At 54.6% G+C, this 19,107-nt stretch overlaps 1 protein-coding gene across 2 annotated transcripts in view; it reads right to left on the reverse strand.

Annotated features, from left to right (window-relative positions):
* ARRB1 (arrestin beta 1) overlaps positions 1-13,593 on the reverse strand; it is a 75,265-nt gene extending 61,672 nt beyond the window's left edge. For both annotated transcript variants that reach the window (XM_078058558.1, XM_036082808.2), the window contains exon 1: positions 13,407-13,593. In XM_078058558.1, coding sequence (XP_077914684.1) covers positions 13,407-13,426 — 20 coding nt within the window. In that variant the 5' untranslated portion in view covers positions 13,427-13,593. The remainder of the gene's footprint in view (positions 1-13,406) is intronic.
* Positions 13,594-19,107: the final 5,514 nt, after the last annotated feature.

Genomic DNA, 19,107 nt, shown 5'->3' on the forward strand with positions numbered 1-19,107 from the left:
GCCTCGTGCCTACATCCCACCTCCCACCTTCCCGGCCATCCAGACCCTGCACAGAGACCACCTCTCACCCGACAAGCCAACTGCCCAGGGCTTGCTCTTGCTTGCCCAAGTCCCAGCTCTGTCCTTCCCCCAAGATTCATTCACTCATATATATCCATTCTACAAACCTTACGGAGAATGTAGGGTAGGGTGACCAGCTGTCCACATTCACCCAGGACAAAGGAGTTTCCCAAGATGGACTGAGGCAGTCCCAGGAAACCTGGGATCATTGATCACGCTGCTGTACTGTGTGCCTGGCCCTGTGCTGGTCACTGAGGACACACTGGACACGGCTTCCAGCTGGAGAGTGGCTCTCACTCAGTGAGGAACTACAATCAAAGGCACCTGCTCCGCACCTCACACACATCACCCACTGCCATCTTAGGAGGAGGGGATTATCCTCTCCACGGTATACGAAAGAAAACTAGAGCTCAGAGAAGTGCCTCGGCCTGCCCAGACTCACAGAGCTATCAGTGACATGCCAACACTTGAACTCAGATCCACTGAGATAAAGGAAAGGGCAGGTTCCAACATGAACATCAGATGACAGAAAAATATAAAGATATGTTTTATTTAATCAGTTTTGTAGCCGCCAGTATTTGGCATGTGCTAGAGGTTCAGAAAATATATGTGGAAGGGAGGAAGGGAGGGGAGGGTGGAAGGAGGGAGGTGGGGCAGGAGGGAGGGAGGGGAGGGAGGAGGGAGGAAGGAGAGGAGGAGAAGAAGGGAGGGGATAAAGGAGACTACTGGGAATGGAGGGAGGGAGGAAGGGAAGGGGAGGGACTACCTATTGGAGGGAGAGAGAGAGGGAGGGAGAGAGAGAGGGAGGCACGTGCCTGATGTAATCACCTCCAGGCTAGGAGATCCCAACCCCCAAATTCACAATACCAACATTTCCCTTTCCACAGCCGATGTCAGCTGTTTTCTCTCAGCACCAGGGCCAGGAAGGAAGTGAGAAGAGGGAAAGAGTGCTTCTCCTTTGGGTCAGCAGCTCAGGGCTCACTTCCTCCAGGGAATCTTCCCTGACTCACACCCCCACCCAATTCTGGCCCCTACTTACATGAGTACAGCGGCCATGTGTGTCAGAAGTGTGTGTGTGTGTTTGCACAAACGCCCATCTGCATGGGCGTGTGGGGCTTGTACTCTTGTTTCAGTTCACTCCTGCAAACCTAGACCTCATGTGGCTAGGCCAGCCCTATCAGGCGCTGGGGGGCCAAGAGGTACCAGACACAGGTCTGCCCGCTAGCACAGGAAACTGACATGTCAGCAGCTAACTGTGACGGACCGCGCCATCCCGGAAGCCTACAGGTGCAAGGGAACATGCAGGAGGACACCGACGGCCTGGGCGCGGGGCACCCAGTCAAGGGAAGGTGTCATGCCTAAGCATGCAGCGAGGTGCTCAGTACAACACATCAACTGAACCACGCTGAGGTGAGGTTCAACCTTAAAATATAAGGGAGATGTCACCGGTCAGAGGAAGAAGGCATCCCAGAGAGGCCGGCTTGAACAAAGGCACAGTGCGGACAAAGTATGAAGACTGTGGAGGAATATCAAAAAAAGTCAGGGCAGCCAGGGTGGTGGGCAGAGCTGGGGAAGGAGCACAGGAAGGAAGCCTGGCACAGACTGTGGAGGGCCTCCAATGCCCCTGGAGAATGTGGACTGTCCTACAGGAAATGGGGAGCTACCAGCCAGTTTTTAAGCCAGAGGAGAAAAACGGAGTCAGATGTGAATTTCAGAATAAGAGGACGACGGTTTGGGGGGTGTCTCGACTGAGCAAAGGGACCAGGACTGAGCCCAAAGATTACTGAAACAGTCCAGGCCAGAAGCGGGGCTTGGCCTGAGCCAGTGGCAGTGGAATGGGGAGAAGAAAATAACTTTGGTGATAGGGACGTGTATCCATCACCATCAGGCTGGGTGCTCTGAAGGTTAAGATTAGGAGCTTGGCACACTCCTGCCGCCAAACCAACCACTCCAACAGAAGCCGAGCCAGGCTGCTGTGTGGCCTGGGACAGGACTCGATCTGGGACCGGGTCATGGTTCTTTGGTTGAAAGGTCTTCTTACCAAAAACCTTTACCATTTTTTTTTTTTTTTTTTGGCAAAATTGACTGCAAAAGTGAACAAAAGAGTGAACATCAGAGCTGACCAGATTATCTCAAGCATGCATACCGAGTCCTTGCTGCTGAAGTCACCCCTCTAAATGAGAAATGAGTACATGCATATTAACCACTCTATTATGCCATGTGATCATCTTGGTCATTTTTAGGATATTAAAAAAATCCCTTGCAAAGAAAAAGTTCTCCTTACCGAGTTTAAAAATGCTTCCAGGTTTCTTCCACTGCCCTGGGGCTATAAAGCCCCATAATAAAATCATCCTGCTAATGTGCCAAGTGCTTTCATTAGCACAGATACGACAGAAAAAGAACAGAAACTTTATGCCCAGAGGCTGAAAAACCCCACAGACACGGAGCTAGGGAGATACCAGAGCTACCGGGAGAGGGAAGGTGAGAACCCTAGCCCACTGCTTCTCTCCGCCACGCAGCCCCTGGCCTCCAGAGACGGCCCTCAGAGCTGCAGTGTCCCCCCCTCCATGGCCACCCCACAGCCCCAAAGCTTAGAGCTGTTTCTCATAAGATGTGGCTTCCTATTTCATGCCCACCGCTCATCTAGGAAGTCATTAGACCCTCTGCAGGGTCTCCTCCACTGGAGGAAAGCCTTTGCTCTGGTGGCCCTCCACCAGAAGAGACCGGGGCAGACCCCCAAACTGCCTCGTTTCTGATGGTGGCTTTGCTCGACCTGGTGTCTCCTCCTATATCCGTGCCATTTCTTTTGTCCAGGCCCAAACACTCACTGTGACGCCATGGGGCAGAACTTTGACTTTCACCCTAGATTTTGTGCCCTCAAACAGTTTGCAGCCCCACCTGGGGGGCTCAGTGGGTTAAGCATCTGCCTTCAGCTCAGGTCATGATCTCGGGGTCCTGGGATCGGGCTCCCTGCTCAGCGAGGAGTCTCTTCTCCCTCTCCCTCTGCCCCCCCCCCCGCAATGTGCCCTCTGTCTCTCTCTCGCAAATGAATAAAATCTTTTAAAAAAATTTGTTTTTTGTTTCAATACCATCTGCAGCCCCAGCCTACCCCTAACTGACAACAGCTGAGGAGTCTGACACTGTGCCTGGTACACAGCGGGTTCTCGAGTATCTGACGAAGGAAGTCAGTCCCGGCTGAAAACCTCTGTCGCAGATGCCACCCAGACAAGCTTCACCTGTGGCTCACTTCCGACTCACCACCCAAAGCGTGCTCCGGCGTCCCCCACATCTAAGGGGCCGCCTCTGACCCTCAGCCACTCGGCAGGCGCTGCCTCCAGTATAAACTAATCCACGTTACCCCTTCTTCTAGTGTGTTCTGATGATCTATTTCTCTCCCCCAAAAGACAGGAGCAGCAGGAGGGCTGACACCTGCGTGTTTCCTCCTCTTAGTGGGTCAGATGCCCAGCCCAGGACCTGCCGCGTGGCAGGACCACAGAAGTGTTCCTTCACTGGTCCCTTCTTGGGAGCACCGGGCTGGCAGAACAGGAAGGGCAGAAGCCAACCCTGTAAACACCCAGCCGGGAGGAACCCCCGTGGTTCCCCGCCACCCCAGTCCCCGAGGGCTAGGCCTCTGAGAAAGGTCTCGGGTGGGAGACAGGAGCAGAGCTGCTCCCCAAGTCAGCCTCCCCCTAGGAGAGACAGGCCACGGGGGGAGCAGGCGGTGTGGGGACACGTGTTGAGTGGAGGTCTGGGCCTGGCACCCAGCGAGTGCTTGAGAAATGTTTGTGGAACTGAGTGGAACACGCTGAAAAATGCTGGCTATTTGTTCGTCCGGCTGCAAAGAGGCCAGGTCCCCTCTGGGGGTACTTCGCAGGCAAATTATCTCAGGACACAGCCTGTTTCCTCTAATGAGGGCTTCTCCCCTTCGCAGCTCTGCTCGCAGCAGTGTGGGAAGGCGGGCGGTGCGTGGAGCCAACCTCAGCGGCCCCGGGCTAAGGCAGCACGTACAGCTCTGCTTCCGAAATGGTGTGGGCCACACGTACCACCAGCCCAGGCAGGGGGCGGCTCACACTGACCTCTCAGGCCCAGGAATCCTGAGCCACGCACTCCAGCCTCCTCCTGGGCCCCTCTGGGGAGGAAGAGAAGAAGGAAGCAGGGAGTTGGGCCGACTTATGTAAGCAGCTTCCTTGGAGTCAGAGGCCCTGGCGCGTCACAGCCCAGCACCGCAGGGAGAGGCTTGGGGAGGGGGAGGCGGCTTGCTTCCCTCCTTTGCTGCCTCTCCTCCAGACCTCGGCAGACCTCGGAGGCAGGCGCTGCTTTCCAAGCGTCTCAGCTCCAAGCAGGCACCCCCCCCGCCCCCCCACCCCCCGCTAGGGGTTGGAAACCAGGAAGGGCTGTTGTCAGTGGCCTGCTGGCTTCCCCGGCTGAAAACCTGGCTCCGGACACCGCCGCTGCTCCTCGGGGTGTGGGCTACGGGAGAGAGCCCGGGGCCCTCCACAAGGCCCACCCCTGCCCCTGGCTTCTTGCCCCACAGATTCTCCCCACTTCCTCCTAGACAGTCTGCCACGGGTGAGGGGCCAAAAGGCTGAGGACTCAGGCTGCCCAGCAGCACCCTGCTCTGCCCCTCCCGGCCCTGGGCAATCTCACTTCCCTTTCCTGCCATCATCTGAACTTCTTCTCTAGGCCGGTGCAACCCCCCCAACCCCGCATACTCAGCTGTGTGCACAGCACCGAACAGGACAGGAGGGAGGGGATGCGGGAGACGGGAGCAGAGAGAAGAGCTGAGATCCGCTCCTGGGCTGGAATGACAGCGAGGGCTTCATCAAATCCCTACCGTCTGGGCCACAGCACCCATATGCGGTAGGTGGTTTTATTAGACCTACCGCACAAACGAGAAAACTGACGCCCAGAGAGCCTAAGACCCTTCCCCACGGTCATGGAGCTGGTGTGCGATATTGCCGGACAGCAAAGCCGCCCGACTGTGTGTGACTCTAAAATCCACACTCCAGACCTCGGGGCTCCACCTTTGGGGAGCCCCATACACCTGGGGGTGCTACTCTTGGGACACACTGCACAGCCCTCACTGGTCACCACTGAGGACGCTAGTTTGGGAGCCACTGGATGGCCATGAGGACAGGGACAGGGCATGACAGAGGCCAAGGGCTTGCCTGCTGCCACGCAGAGTCTTCCCTTCCGATTAAACTACAGGCGTTCAATCTCAGGCTGGATCACACCCACCCAATGCCTGCCCCTTCCAGAAGACAGGGCTGCTAGCAGCCAAGCTATCCAGCACAGAACACAGCCTGCTGTCTATGCCCTCTCCCCGTCTAGCTCTCCACATTCTCTCCCCCTCTAGAACTGAGAAGAAAAGCGTCCTAGGGCCTCCTAGGCCAAAGCCCTTTCTCCTTCCTTCTTGACACATGGAGAAACTGAGGTCCAAAGAGGAAAAGCAGCTCGTCCATGGTATCAGAGGGATAGTGAAGAAGTGGAGTCCCTCCTTCCCAGGTCAGAGCCCCTGCCCTTGATTTATCTCACTTGGGTGCTGTCCCCAGATAGCACTCCCTCTCAACCGTCTGTCTGTCTGCTTCTCTCCCTGCTCCCCCACCCTCTCTCCCCACCTCCTGCTTTCTTTTCCCCAGCTCTGCCTGCAGGCCCCATGTCTGAAGCCTCCTTCACAGCATCGCTTGCCTTCTCACACTCTTCTGAGCCCCACTACCCCCACCTTCTTCCTTCCACTCCTCAGGGCCAACGAGCGATTCTTGGGTGGTTTAATTAGCTGATCATGACCGCAGCCTGCTAGATCCAGTGCCCAGAACCCTGTCCCCAGTAATTAGGTGGGTTCTGAGTACTTGCCCAGTGGGAAGCCAATGGGGAGATCTCTCCAGCTGCATAAAGAGCTCCTTGATCACCGGCAGGTCATCGGAAGCCATGGTCCCCTCCTCAGGCCAGGTCAAACCACACTGGATATACTGTAGCCAGATCCAGATGTCCGTTCTAAAGGGAGACTCCATACTCGCCCATGCCACAGTCCAGACCCAGAAAGGCTCAGGAAATGTCTGAGGATGGGGATGATGAATGCAACCCACACTCTGGGGGCCAGCAAGGGATGGGTCCACGGCTGGGGCACTTACTGAGGAAGTAGGATTTGGGCAAGCGGCTCCAAGTGAGGGTGGCATTCTAAATGGGGGGAGCAGCAGAAGCAAAAGCAAGAAGGCTGGAATGAGCCACCAATCCCCGTGCTGGGTAGCTCTTGTTATCAGAAAACACATTCTCCTAGCAAGGTAAAGCTGCTCATCCAATGGCCCCCGCCCTTTGGGTCACGCACACACACAAAATCACTTGTCGGTATTTCAGAGTCAGCAAAGATGTGCCACGGTTCTCACCAAACTCAAGTGTAGCTTTTCCCAGTGAAACACCTACATTCAGCCTCCTTCACTGAACAAATATTTATGGAGTTCAGTGCGCCATGCCAGGTCTACACAGGTACAGGGACAAAAGACTCAAGACAGGTGTCCTTGGTCTCACACAGGGGACATCACAAGTATGTAAATAACCAGGACATGTGGGGGATGTGGGGGAGTGGATCAGTGCCAAGAATGAGAGAGAGAGAGAGAGAAAGAAAGAATGGGAAAAAAAAAAAAAAGTCACAAGGCACTTGGTGATCAGGGTGATCAGTGAGGACTTCCTGAAGGAGGAGGCCATATATGATCCAGGCCTTGAAGGACAGACAGGAAGGGCACTGAGGTCACCACCTGTGTACTAAGGGCCAATGATGAAACAGGCTTGTGCCGAAACCTCTGAGGCCTCAAGAGTGAATCAAACAGGGTCCCTCTGTGGGGGAGCTCGCAGCCTGGTGAGGGAGCTAACCTCAAATAACACTGCCCTTTGGCCAGGGACTTGTCCCTGAGCTTTACCTATTTCAACTCAGTTACTCCTCAAGGCAACCTCCTCTGTAGGCACTATTACTACCCCATTTTGCGAATGAGGGTGCTATGGCAGAGAAAGGGTTAAATAGTAGGTGAAGTCACCGAGCTGGTAAGTGCCAGAGCTGATATCTGCAACCAGGAAATCTGGTTCTTCCTAAAGCCTACCCACTATACTAATCAGTCTATGCTAACCAGACCACACAGTGGGCTGAGGGCACAATCCACAGTCACCCCCAGGCCCAGGTCCCCTGAAGTCTCGGTCCCACTGGCCTGTGACAGAGGCCTGAACTTTGCCCTCTCCCCAACTTCTGGCACCCCCTGGAAGAAAGGTCACCCCCAAACCCACTAGCAGAACACAGGAAATGGGTAACTCAAGGAGAGTTACCTCGTTGCCCGTGATGGCTGATTTGACTTCCCCAGGGATACCAAGACCCAGAGAGGGTGAATGTGGTGCCCAAGGTCACACAGCAATGATTAAGCATTAGAGCATACCTCTGGGACCCTCCTGAGATGGTACATTGCAGCTGTCCACTCCCCACCCCTGCCCCTGCCCCTTTGTCAAAACACATCTGTGCCCGTTAATGGCACGGGAGAAGGAGGATGAAGCTGCAAAAAACCCCAGAAGGACCAGCGGTGGGCCCAGAGGCCCACAACCACTATGGGAGGGCCCTTTGGCCTCACCCAGGCCCGTACCCATTCCATTTCTGGACCTGTGGGTGCGGGCCGTGCCGCCACTGAACGCTCAGACCTTGAGTGAGGAGTATGTCTCCTGGGGGCCTGACATCAGCCAGAGCGCCACCCGCCCACCTTGTTCCAGGCTCTTCGGACCAACAGATGGATCCCTCTCCAAGTACAAGGGGCCCCCATGGAATCAGCTGTGGTCCCAGCCCTGTCCTGGGCAGAGGGAAAACCACTGAGTCTCTGCGGTGACTTCAGCCATACAGAACTCCAGGACCTGTCTGGTCCAGTCCCTGGAGCCCGGCCTCATCTGGCACCAGGTCTCCTGGGAAGGAACAAGCAGTTCCTCTAAAGAGGACTAAAGATGGGGCCCGTCCCAGGAAGGAGGAGGCGTCTCCAGAGAGATGACCCTGCCAGGGCCCCTTGGGGAGGGAGGGAGGGGGCTGGGACAACAGACTCCTTTGTTCCCCTCTCAAAAGCAGCCACCCTGTCCTGCTCCACCCCCTCTGTTGGTTGGACACCCCCCTACTAGGACTCCAGCCACTCCTGGGGCAGGACCCATCCTGCACATAGGAAACAGAGAGGGTTCCTGAAACCATCAGAGATAATACCTATTCATACTGAGACATGCCCCACCCTCAGAAGCCTTCAGTCTGATGTGGGAGACAGGCCTTCCTCTTGCAGAAGCCTGTCTGATGGGGGAGAAACCGCCTCCACTCCCAGGAACCCCATTCTGATAAGGATGGTACCCCCCCCCGCTTCCGCAGGACTTCACAATCTGATGGAGGAAACCGGCTCTCCGCTCTCCCCCCACCAAACCTAGCCTAATGTGGAAAACATGGCTTTCATCATTAAATTCCCTAATGGGAAGGACCTAATATTAGCCCGTTGGATGCCCCTGGGCTGAGAGCAGAGGCAAGAGGGGTGGACGGATTCAGTCCAGTCAACAAATCCTTACCACGCATCTCCAATAAATCAGACGCAGAGGTGGATAATGGGCCAGCAAACAGAAAACAGAAATAGCCCCCACACCACAAGGAGCTCACCAATTGGGGAATAAAAACACCTGGGGTATGAATAAACGTGTGAGAAACTGCCATGAGATTCACCCACCCAGCACCCTGCGCCTGCGCCCGCACCTGCTGTCTGCACTTTCCGTCTAGACGCCTTGGCCTTCGCCATGCCCCAGGACCCAGCTCAGAAGGCACGTCCTCATGAGAGGCATCCCCAAGAACCCCGGCCTGAGTCAGATGCCCCTCTTTCAGGAGCCAGCACAGACAGCTTCGCCTGTGACCAGCTCACATTTCTGCAGCGTCCCTCCCACCCTCAGCTGAGCCGGAACCCCCAGGTTCCCACACCCCCAGTCTCCACCACCCTGAGCCCAGGGCCTCACACCCTTCCTCCACGAGGCCCACCTCAGCTCCAAGCACGGGGAAAAGCAGAGTCCTCTCCTCTCCCCTGTGCCCCTGTGGCCTGGCTTTGCCCTTAGCACCCCATCAAAAGCCCCCTCGCCAAGTCACCGGCCACTGCCTTCTGGCTAACTCCCAGGAGTCTCGCCCAAGCTGGTTTCCTCTTCCCCCTCAGGCATGGGTGCTCTCCAAGGCCCCAGCTGTCCCTAACTCTCCTCTCTGCCCATGCCATACCTCTTCCCTGCACCACAGTACCCACGCTGTGGACAAGTCTGAAGCCCAGAAGCCAGCCTCGACTGGGGACCAGAGATGGTAAGTCAGGTTCAACATAGCCACTCCCAGCAACCCCAGAAGCATCCCTTGACAAAGCCACAAGACATCCCCATGTTCCAGTCAAGACAGGTCACACAGGGCTTAACTGCCAAGAGAGATGACAGCCAAGGTTCGGAGAGCTGGTGATGACGTGTCCCCAGCACACCCGCCCTCCTCCCCTTCCAACAAAGAAAACTTCACAAACATCTGCAGGAATGAGAATTCCATTCCATCCCATTGCCTCTCAGGATGTCCCTCCTGTTATCTAACTCTGATCGTTCGTGTTTACCGCTGCGGTAGGAAGAACAGCAAGAACCAGAAGGGATGCACAGCTGGAGCGTGGAGCTGCCAGGGAGGTGGGGGAGGCCAGCTGTGTGGGCCATTCAGCCCTCTCCCTCTGGGTGAAAGCGCGGTGCAGCAGTGGGCTTTGTGAACACACAGGCTGGCTTCTCAGCTGAATGGCAGCGCACAAATTAGTCTCTCCTAGTCTGTTTCCTCAGCTGTAAAAGGCAATCACAATCCCTCCATCAACAGGATCACCGGGAGAACCAAATGAGATCATGCATGTAAGTCTCCTGACACATACCAGACACCCGAATGGACACCACCTCCTCATTCATATTTCTCAGTTGCGTCCTCTCCCCAACCTTACCTCAGATCCTGCCTTCTCCCAGGCTCCTACCCGGCCTCCTCACCCGGTCTCCCTGCTTCTGCCCTCCGCCCCCTGCCACTGCCAAAGGCGTCCCTCTGCAAGGGAACTCTGCCCCCATCCCTCGTCTCACGCTCCCCCCCGAACCACCATGCCCTCTCTCCTTAGCCTGACATTCCAGGCGGTTGCCAATGAGCCTGTATTTCTCTCTTGAGGCTCACCCATCATCACCAGCCCAACCCACAGGCTACCCAGGGTGCTTCACGTCTCCTGGCCTTTGCACATTCTGCGCCCTGAGCCATGAATGACATCCCCAGGGCCACCGCCTTGGCCTCCTCGTCCTTCCAGATGAAGCTCAGTAGCTCCAAAGCCACCTCCTTCCCAGGAAAGCTTCCCTCACCATGCCCCCTGCTGGGACCGGGGCAGGGGCTCCTCCTTAGGCCCTTCCACAGCACCTGTCACCCTGCCGTGTAACCACTTGCTCTGCTCTAAATCCTTTGGGGACAGAATGGGGCCCTTCCTCTGAAGCTCCAGCCCCAGACCCTCAGTCAACATTTGTTGAATGGAGGTATGACTGCTCCCAGAGCACCTTGGTAGAGCAGTCATACCACCTGCCCTGTAATTAATCCCATGCAGGCATTTGCCTCACCCCTCCTTCCCCCCGGACCTCGAGACTTCCTAGAGGACAGTGACAATTTCTGACTAATTCTCATTGTCATTTTCATATGGGGGGGGGGTGAGTCCAAGTGCAGGAATGGATGCCATGACTCCTGATCCTTAGAGTATGGGATATTTGCAGTTTCCTCTTCTAGGTCAGAGAAAGAAACCCATGGCCTACGGAGTGAGGCACAGTACAGCCCATTATTGATTTTGCCCTTCTCTTCCAAATTACTCAGGAAACCTTTCTGGAAGGGGGAAGGAGGCCTCCTGGGGCTACAGGGGAGAGAGAGGGAAAGAGCAGGGCCACCATCCATTGAATGGACTTTAGCCAAGCCTGGGCTCCAGGCTTCGGGCAGCACCTCTTCCCCTGCCCAGCAAATTCAATAAACACAAGAGAGCCCTGAAATGTTTAAGTATTAATGGCTCCAATTTACGGACAGGGAAACTAAGGTCCAGAAGGGTAAAGACAAATGTCCAAGGTCTCCCAGTGAGTTAGAGGCAAGCAGGGGGAGTCGTGGAAAAGATCCTGACCCCAAAGATAGGGTCTCCAACAGGTACCTGGCTGCTCACAGGGTCCCCATCCTGCTGACACCCTACGCTGGCATGGGGAGCAACGACACTCCTCTTCAAGTCACAGAGAGGCAAACCAAGGCCCAAGAGGGGCTGAGTCACCCTGATGGCGAAGCAGCGCAGGAGGAATAAACGAGAAGAGCAAGGGCTCCTAAATCTCACGGGGAGAAAAGTCTCATCTCAATGGTCAGGAGGATCTCGGCTTTGGGGGACGTGGACATAGCAGAAGAGAGAGTCACACATCCTCTTACTGAGGACAAAGACCTGGTCGCAGTGCCGGCCAGCTGCAATGAGAACTAGTCATCAAGGTGAATACAGAAGCCTCACGATCTTCTGCAGCCTTCCCTACCAGCCTGGGCCTCCACACACAGAGCAGGGCACCCCACCATGGCCTTCAACCCAGGGCCCAGGAAGGGCTTGGCAGTGCCCAAGGGCAAGCCACAGAGAAATGGACCAAGTGGGCTCCAGCCTCTGCCCTGCTTCTCACACCCCCTGACCTTAAGCAAGTCAGGTAATCTCTAACACTCTGGTTCCTCTTCTGGAAAACAGGAAGAGGAAAATTAACCTCCTTGAAGAGCTGTCAGGAGGATGACTGGGAAGCAGTTTCTAAATTATCTCCAAGCCTCAGTTTCTTCTGAAAAATGAAAATAATCTCTGGAGGATCTTTCTAATGCTGTTGAGAAAGAGTGTCAGATGGCAGTCAGTGTGAAATTACTTTCTCGTGGTCACCAAACATGATGACCACTGGGGTCACTTCCCCCTAGTCTATCTGCTCCTTTGGGGAAGGAACAGGTCTCGCACATCTTTGATCCCCACACTATGCCTAGTACACAGCAGGCACTCAATACATAATTACTGGAAGCAAGAAGAGAGACAGGGAGGGTGGAGAGAGGGAAGAGAGGAGGGAGAAGTGGGGCACAAGGATAGAAGATGGAAAAGAAAGAAAAAAATGAAAAAGAGGGGCTTGTAGAAGGGGGAGGGGGAGGAGAGAGGGAGAAGCTTCTACTGGCACTTAAAGCAGTAGGCGGAGTGAAGAGGTACAACCGGGGTAACAAACCAGAGTGCCTGATCTGGCCTTGTCTTGGTCTAAAGGGGCTGTCCCCAGGGGCTGCCCTGCCCCAGCTCCCTCCCCTATTTTGTCCTAGTTTTCCATCTCAGAGGCAAAGCCCCTCCCTTTCTGAGCCAGGGCAAGCTCCTAAGGAGACAGGACCCCCTCTCCCCACCCCCACTTCAAACAGACTGTAGCCAGCCACCCCAGGCCTCTGGAGGTCAGAGGGAGGGGAAACAGCGGATGGCATGCATGTTTCCCAGGCTCCGGGGGGCCTGCCACCCTGTGTGATGTGTGTGTTTCCACTTCTTGCCATGTGGGGACTGGAGTGAGTGTGTCAGCAGCCCCAGGGTCAGCTGGCTTGTGACCATAGGGCTCCAGTGGGGGGGGGGGGGGCATTTGTCTGACGGGTCTGTGGAGGTCCGCGCTGGTGGGGTCTGGCAAACACGGTGTTGGGGAGATTGTGCCAGCACGAGTGTGTGAGGGTATGTCTCAGAGTGTTTGTTACAGGGAGTGCAAGTGACAGGGTATGTGTGTATCAGTGTGTGCCAACAGGAAGGTGTGGTAGGACTGACGTGTGCTGGAGTGTGACCCGTGTGTGACAACATGACTGTCCGCAAGAATGTGTTCACGAGTGTGTACCAGTGCGTGTGTGACGGTGTGTCACTGTACACGATGAGCATGTGGCAGTGAATGTGTGTGTGCGTGCCAGCATGAGTGTGCCCACGGACGAGTGTGCCCGTGTGTCTCCAGGAGCGTGTGTGCCATTGTGTGGTAACCTGCCCCCTTGCGTCTCTGCGTCTGCTGCCCGGTGCGGGGTGTCGGCAGCCAGTGTGTGTGTGTGTGAGTGTGCGGCGGCGACGGGCTGCGAGCCGGATGGGGCGTCCGGGTCCTCGCTCCCGGTACCCCCACCCGCGGCCCCACGGCCCCCACGGCCCCGCCAGCGACCACACACAGGACACCTCCGGCACGGGAGAGCTGCGTGCCGCGGAGCCAGGCGTCGGCGCTCCCGGGGTGACCGACTGGAACCCCCGCCCGCGCCCTCGCCCAGGTCGCCCCCACGGGCACCCGGCCGGGCCGCCGCCGGCACTCACCGCGTCCCTTTGTCGCCCATGGTCCGCCGCGGCCGCAGGAGGTCCGAGGCGACAGCGCCCAGGCTGGAAAATCCCCGGCCGGCAGGAGGAGCGCGGGCCAGCCGGCTCCCGGCTCCCTGCTCCGCCTCCTCCGCTCTCCCGGCCGCCGCCGCCGCCGCCCCCGCCCCCGCCCCGGGCCCGCCCGCCGCGCCGCACAGCGCCCGGGCCGCGGCCAGGGGCGTGGAGCAGTGCGGGAGGGTGCGTGTGCCTGCGCGTGTGCTTGCGTGTGCGCGCCAGGGCAGGGCGGCGGGCGCGTCAGGGCCCCGAGGTCGGCACTGGGGGGTCCACGCCGCCGTGCACCCCGCTGTGTGTCTGGTGTACGTGAGGGCGCACGCTGGGGTGTCTATACGTGCGCGTGTGTGCACGCGAGTGTGCCGGTGCGTGTGCACGGCCGTGTGCTCCGGCCGATTCGGGAGTGTGTTCGTGTGATGGAACGGCGTGTGCACGTCTTTGTGCAGCTGTGCGTGTGTCCTGGGGCGCTCCCCCGCGCTCGCCGGGGGCAGCCTTTTGTGTGTCCCGGAGGGTGGAAGCCCAAGGTCGGCCCACCCCAAGGCCGAGCTCCCTCCCGGCGGCGCACTTGGTAGGGTGGGGGTGGGGGCCTGTAGGAGACCCCGGGTGCCTGGCACGGCCTTAGTCCTATGCCCCACCCTCCCCCATCCCAAATCCCCGCCCTTCTGGAGCGATAACACCCGACAACCCTACAGGGACAGGAAGAAGGGGCCAAGGCGGGGAGAAGGCAGCCATCAACGCTGGGGAACTGATGAGGGTGGGAGGGGGGCCGGAGACCAGCAAGGGGGGTTGGCAGTGGCTGCCCAGGAAGAGGAAGCAGCGAGCACAGGAGATAAGGAAGAAGCTTAGAGCTGGCCTGCTGTGGCCTGGGAGTCTGACCTGGCGGGGTAGCACCATGGAAAGGCCCCTACTAAGCTTCATGGCTTTTTATGGGTGACACTGGACACCAGCCCTCTCAAAAGGGCTCCAAACACATAAAGTGAGATACTTAATACAGCTTGCAGAATTGTTCACAGGTGTTTGCTGCCCTCCCCTAGTGCCAGACACACACACACTGTAGGAGCCCAGTAGATGTTAGCCCCTCCCTCTGCAGACTTCTTGGTGTCCTGTAATACCCTGGCTGGGATCCTGCTTTGTCGGAGTCCCCTTCCTGCTGTCCATGTAGTGGAAGAGTATGAGGTCTTTCCCACCCCCTCACTGCTGGGATTTGGCTAATTGGCCCAGACAGATCCCTAATATTGGCATATTAATGGGAGGAAAGGAAGCTATCATTTATGTGATTGTGGGTCTGTAAACATCTCCTGTAATTATGCTCAGAAGCAGTTACCTATGCTGATTATATATAGTTGGGTAAGGATATCCCAATAAAATTACCGTAATTATATCCAGATAGGCAGGTGGTTGAGGAGGGTGTGCTCATAGGCAGACAGGGTGGTCTAGGGTCTGGGCAATGTTGGGAATAAAGAGAGTATGGATTAGGGCCTGGGACCTTCCTCTTGGCCTTGGCCTCTGGGCTTCACCCTTACTCCCTCAGGGAAAGGAGAGAAGCCACTTGCTGTTTCTGCTGAGCCCAGGGATTTGAGAGGAGCCACCAGAGTCCTGTGTGATGACAGGAGGCTCATTGTGTGAGCTGGAGAGGACCCGAACTGGGATGGAGAGACCAGGTTCTGCCACTCTCCGCATCAGTTTCCCCACCTAGAAAACAGGGGGGGGTCAACCCAACCATGTGATCTACAATGGCTCTCCTCATGGTGATGCCCAAAGCACCTGGATTTTAAATTTCAGACAAATTCTTCATTTGACTCAATAAATACTTGTGTTTAGTTTGCTACAAGACATAATGTTGTGCATTACCTCCAACTAAAACAAACACGGTCCAGGAAGATGCATCAGATGGTTTCAGGTACCCCTTGCCCCCACACAGCCTTCCCAGCCCATTTTGGGAAGTATGGCTCCAGTGTTCTGAGGACAGTGAACAGATTGGTGGGCTGTGCAGTCGACGTGCACGATGCCAAGTACATCCCCCTTAGCCCATAAACTTCAGGAGGGAGTTAACGGTGTGCCTGGCACTACTTGATGTTCACAACTCTATGAGATAAATTCTCTTTTCCCTGGTTTATAAATAAGCTGATGCTTGGAGAAGCTAAGTAGTTTGCCCCAATCCATAGCCTCCCGTGGACCTTGGCCTCTGACCTCCCCTTCTCCAGCTCCCCCCACACCACCACCAAAGGAAGCTAGTATATAGAAGAGCCAGAAGCTGGCCTTTGATTCACTCTTCATTCAATAACTGTTCGTCAAATATGCCACGTGTGGTTCTGGGAACTCACAAATCAGTGATCAGTAGGACAAACAGAGCCGTCATTCCAGTGAGGGATCTAGGATGGGGGAAGAGGAGTTAAGGGGTATTTTTGCTTTACCTGTCAGGTCCTTCAGATAATATAAAGTATTCTTAGTATAATTAAAATTAACAAAGATGTAAAAGTGGTATGTTGAGGAGACCTCTATAAATATGAATGATCTAATTTCAAGCAGTACTAAGTATTAGGAAGGAAATAAAACAGTAAAGAAACAAAGAGTGATGGGGGCAAGTGTACTCAGAAATGCGCTCTTGACCTCTGGGTAAAACTTGCAGGTAAGGACCCAGTGATGGGCAGTGTGCGGGGAGAGCCGGGGGAGAGCCGCCCGGGCAGAGGGAGCAGCAAATACAGAAGCTGGGTCCTTCTGAAGCCCAGGAACAAGGTCAGGATGCCTGGATTTTGGTGAACAGGGAAGCTGTGGTGCAGATCATACAGCGCTTGTGGTTGGGTCGAGGAGTTTGGAGAGCCAGTGGAGGATGCAGGAGATGAGAAAGAGTACCCACTTATATTTTTAAAGGTCACTCTGGCTGTTGGCCAGAGATGTCTTGATCTAGACAAGCAGAGGCAGGGCATCCCATTACCACAGTAGGCAAGAGAGAGTGGATGGTGGTTTGGACTACGGTGGTGGCAGCAGAAATGAGAAGTAAAGGGGTTCATGTATATTTGGAGGTAGAGCACCTGCTGGGGGACCAACTGTGGACAGTGGAAGATCCAAGGTTACTCTGAGGTTTGGGGCAGGTCTGTTTGTTCCATCCTTCATGCAGGCCACCTCCCCACCCATTTCTTCAAGGACACTGAGGGTTGAGAGTTCTGGAGGCTCCCTCCTTTTGCTCTCGACCCATTTGTTAGACATCCTCCATCTGCAAACCGGATTGGTCTTTTTAAAAGGCAAATCGATTCTACTACTGGGTGCCTGGGTGGCTCAGTCAGTTAAGTGTCTGCCTTTGGCTCAGGTCATGATCCCAGGGTCCTGGGATCAAGTCCCACATCGGGCTCCCTGCTCTGAGGGGAGCCTGCTTCTTCCTCTGCCTGCCACTCCCCCTGCTTGTGCTCTCTCTCTCTCTCTGTCAAATAAATAAATAAAATCTCAAAAAAAATAAAAATAAAAGATTCTACTACTGAGGTTCGTAGGAGATGGTCGTGTCCAACTATGACCCAGCTTGGGCCAGTCACAGGCCTGAAGTTTACCACTCACAATAATCCTCACCAAAAGAGAAAGAGAGAAATGAAGTATTATTCCTGTTTTATAGATGAGAAAACAAGACTTCTAAGAGGGAAAGTGCCTAAGCCAAGGACATAGCAAATAAAAGGTAGAGCTGTAGCTGAAACCTAAAGCCTCTGCTTAGCTGGTCAGGTAGTTGAATGTCAGATTGAAGAAGGAGTGAGTGAGGGAGGGTTAGCTCCCTGTTCAACAAAGGATGTGAGGTTGACTGATGCATCCCTTTGAGATGTTAAAGATTAATAAACTAGGGAGCTTCCCTACTTCTGCCCCAACCAGAAATCTAGGTGTCATCTTTGACTTCTCCTTTGCGTCCCTTGACTTCTATCAAGCCGGTCCTGGACATCTACCTCCTAAGTGTCTCCCAATAAAGCTGACGGGGTAGGCAGGAGCCAGACCATGCTGGGCCTGGAGGGTCATGTTAAGGAATTTGGTCTTTATCCAAAGATCAATGAAGATTTTGAGCTTTGAAAGATTTTAAGCAGAGTGGTGACATCCTCAGACATGCATTTTGTGAAGCTGGCTCTGGCTGTTGTGTAAAGGATGGATTGGATGTGAGCCAGAGGGGATGCAGAGGGGATGCAGAGGGGAGGGACTCTGTCGGCAGTTTAGGGGAAGGATGATAACCGCATTCCAGGGAGAGGACATTCAACAGCTGCAAAGCCAGGCAGGAAGGAAAGGGTACAGCACTTTGAAAGAATTCATATGGATCTGTGGCCAAAGCACAGAGAGGGGAGGAGTGGGACCGGAAAAGAGGATGGGGCCATATCTTGAGGAAACTGGCTCATACCTGGGTCAGCTCCCCAATGTGGCAGGGTCTAACAAGACCTCCAGTTCATTTAACAAGATTTCTTTATGGTGGGATTGTTGGTATCTAACCATCACTAAGTGGACAATTCAAGGTTCTCATCTGTAATGGACAAAACCAATTCTGGCTGACTTAAACATACCAAGAACTTATTGGCAGGATATTCAGATAGCTGCTACTGCTGAGGAAGGAACACCACAACTCGTACCCCCAACTATTGGCAGCATCAAGCCTAGCCCCAGAAAGTAAGTATGGCCATGGCCACGTCTGTCACCAGAAAGGATTCTTCACTGGCTCTTCATCTCTGAGCCAACGTCCGCCACTCTTCAAAATCCCCCATGATTGGCGGAGCCTGGTCATGTGATCCTGCCTTTGCTGCAAGGACTCTGAGAAACTGTGTTGTTGGCCTTTGTGATTTCCCTACTGGGAGGCAGCCTTTAACTTACTCCAAGACTTGTAGGGCAAAGGATTTCCCAAACACAAGAAAGGAATTTAAAGGCTGAGAAGCCAAAAAATACAAATACCCAGTCTAATATGAAATGCAGCTGAGTGAGTTACAGTAACAGCTCAGAGCCAGAAGATGGCAGGAAGGGACAGATACCCTTGCTCACAGAGAGGCCTTTGCTAGGCTGTCATAGTATTGTTAGCTTTCTAAAGAAGAGAGACAGCAGATAGGATTCTAGTAATGGTGAAGTATCATCCAGCAGACTAACCCCTGTAGATAGCAATATAAACTTTGAACAAAATATAAAAACAAGAATTTGAAGGCACTGGAGAGCAAACAAAAACAGTTCAAAACTGGAGGGGATTTTACTCTTGAAAGAGGGGAACCACACTGGGGGAAATCTGCTTTTGTATGCTCTTCCCCTGAGGGCACTTCCCCTCTAGGGAAGCTAGAACTCAAGCAGAAACCTTGGAGCTGAAAGCTGTTTGAGGTATTAGAAGAAGGAATTTGGGGCTCCTAGAATGGCTAGAAATCAAAGGGGCACGTCCTGGGAAGGAGGGAGCCACAGAGGGGCTAAGGCTCCAAATCTTCATATAGACTGTCTTCAAGTCCTCTCTGAGGCATGGACAAAATCATGTAGTTTCAGCCCCAGAAAAAGAAGTAACATGTCATTAAAGCAAATATACAGATGACAAATAAGCAAATGAAAAGACAATCCAAGTCTTATGTCACTAGGGAAATGTAAACTAAAACAGCAATGAGATACTACTATGCACCCCTTAGGATGGAGAAAATTTGAAATACAGACATCAAATGCGGGCAAG

Source organism: Halichoerus grypus, chromosome 11 (assembly GCF_964656455.1).
Source record: "Halichoerus grypus chromosome 11, mHalGry1.hap1.1, whole genome shotgun sequence".
NCBI classification, from domain to species: Eukaryota; Metazoa; Chordata; class Mammalia; order Carnivora; family Phocidae; genus Halichoerus; species Halichoerus grypus.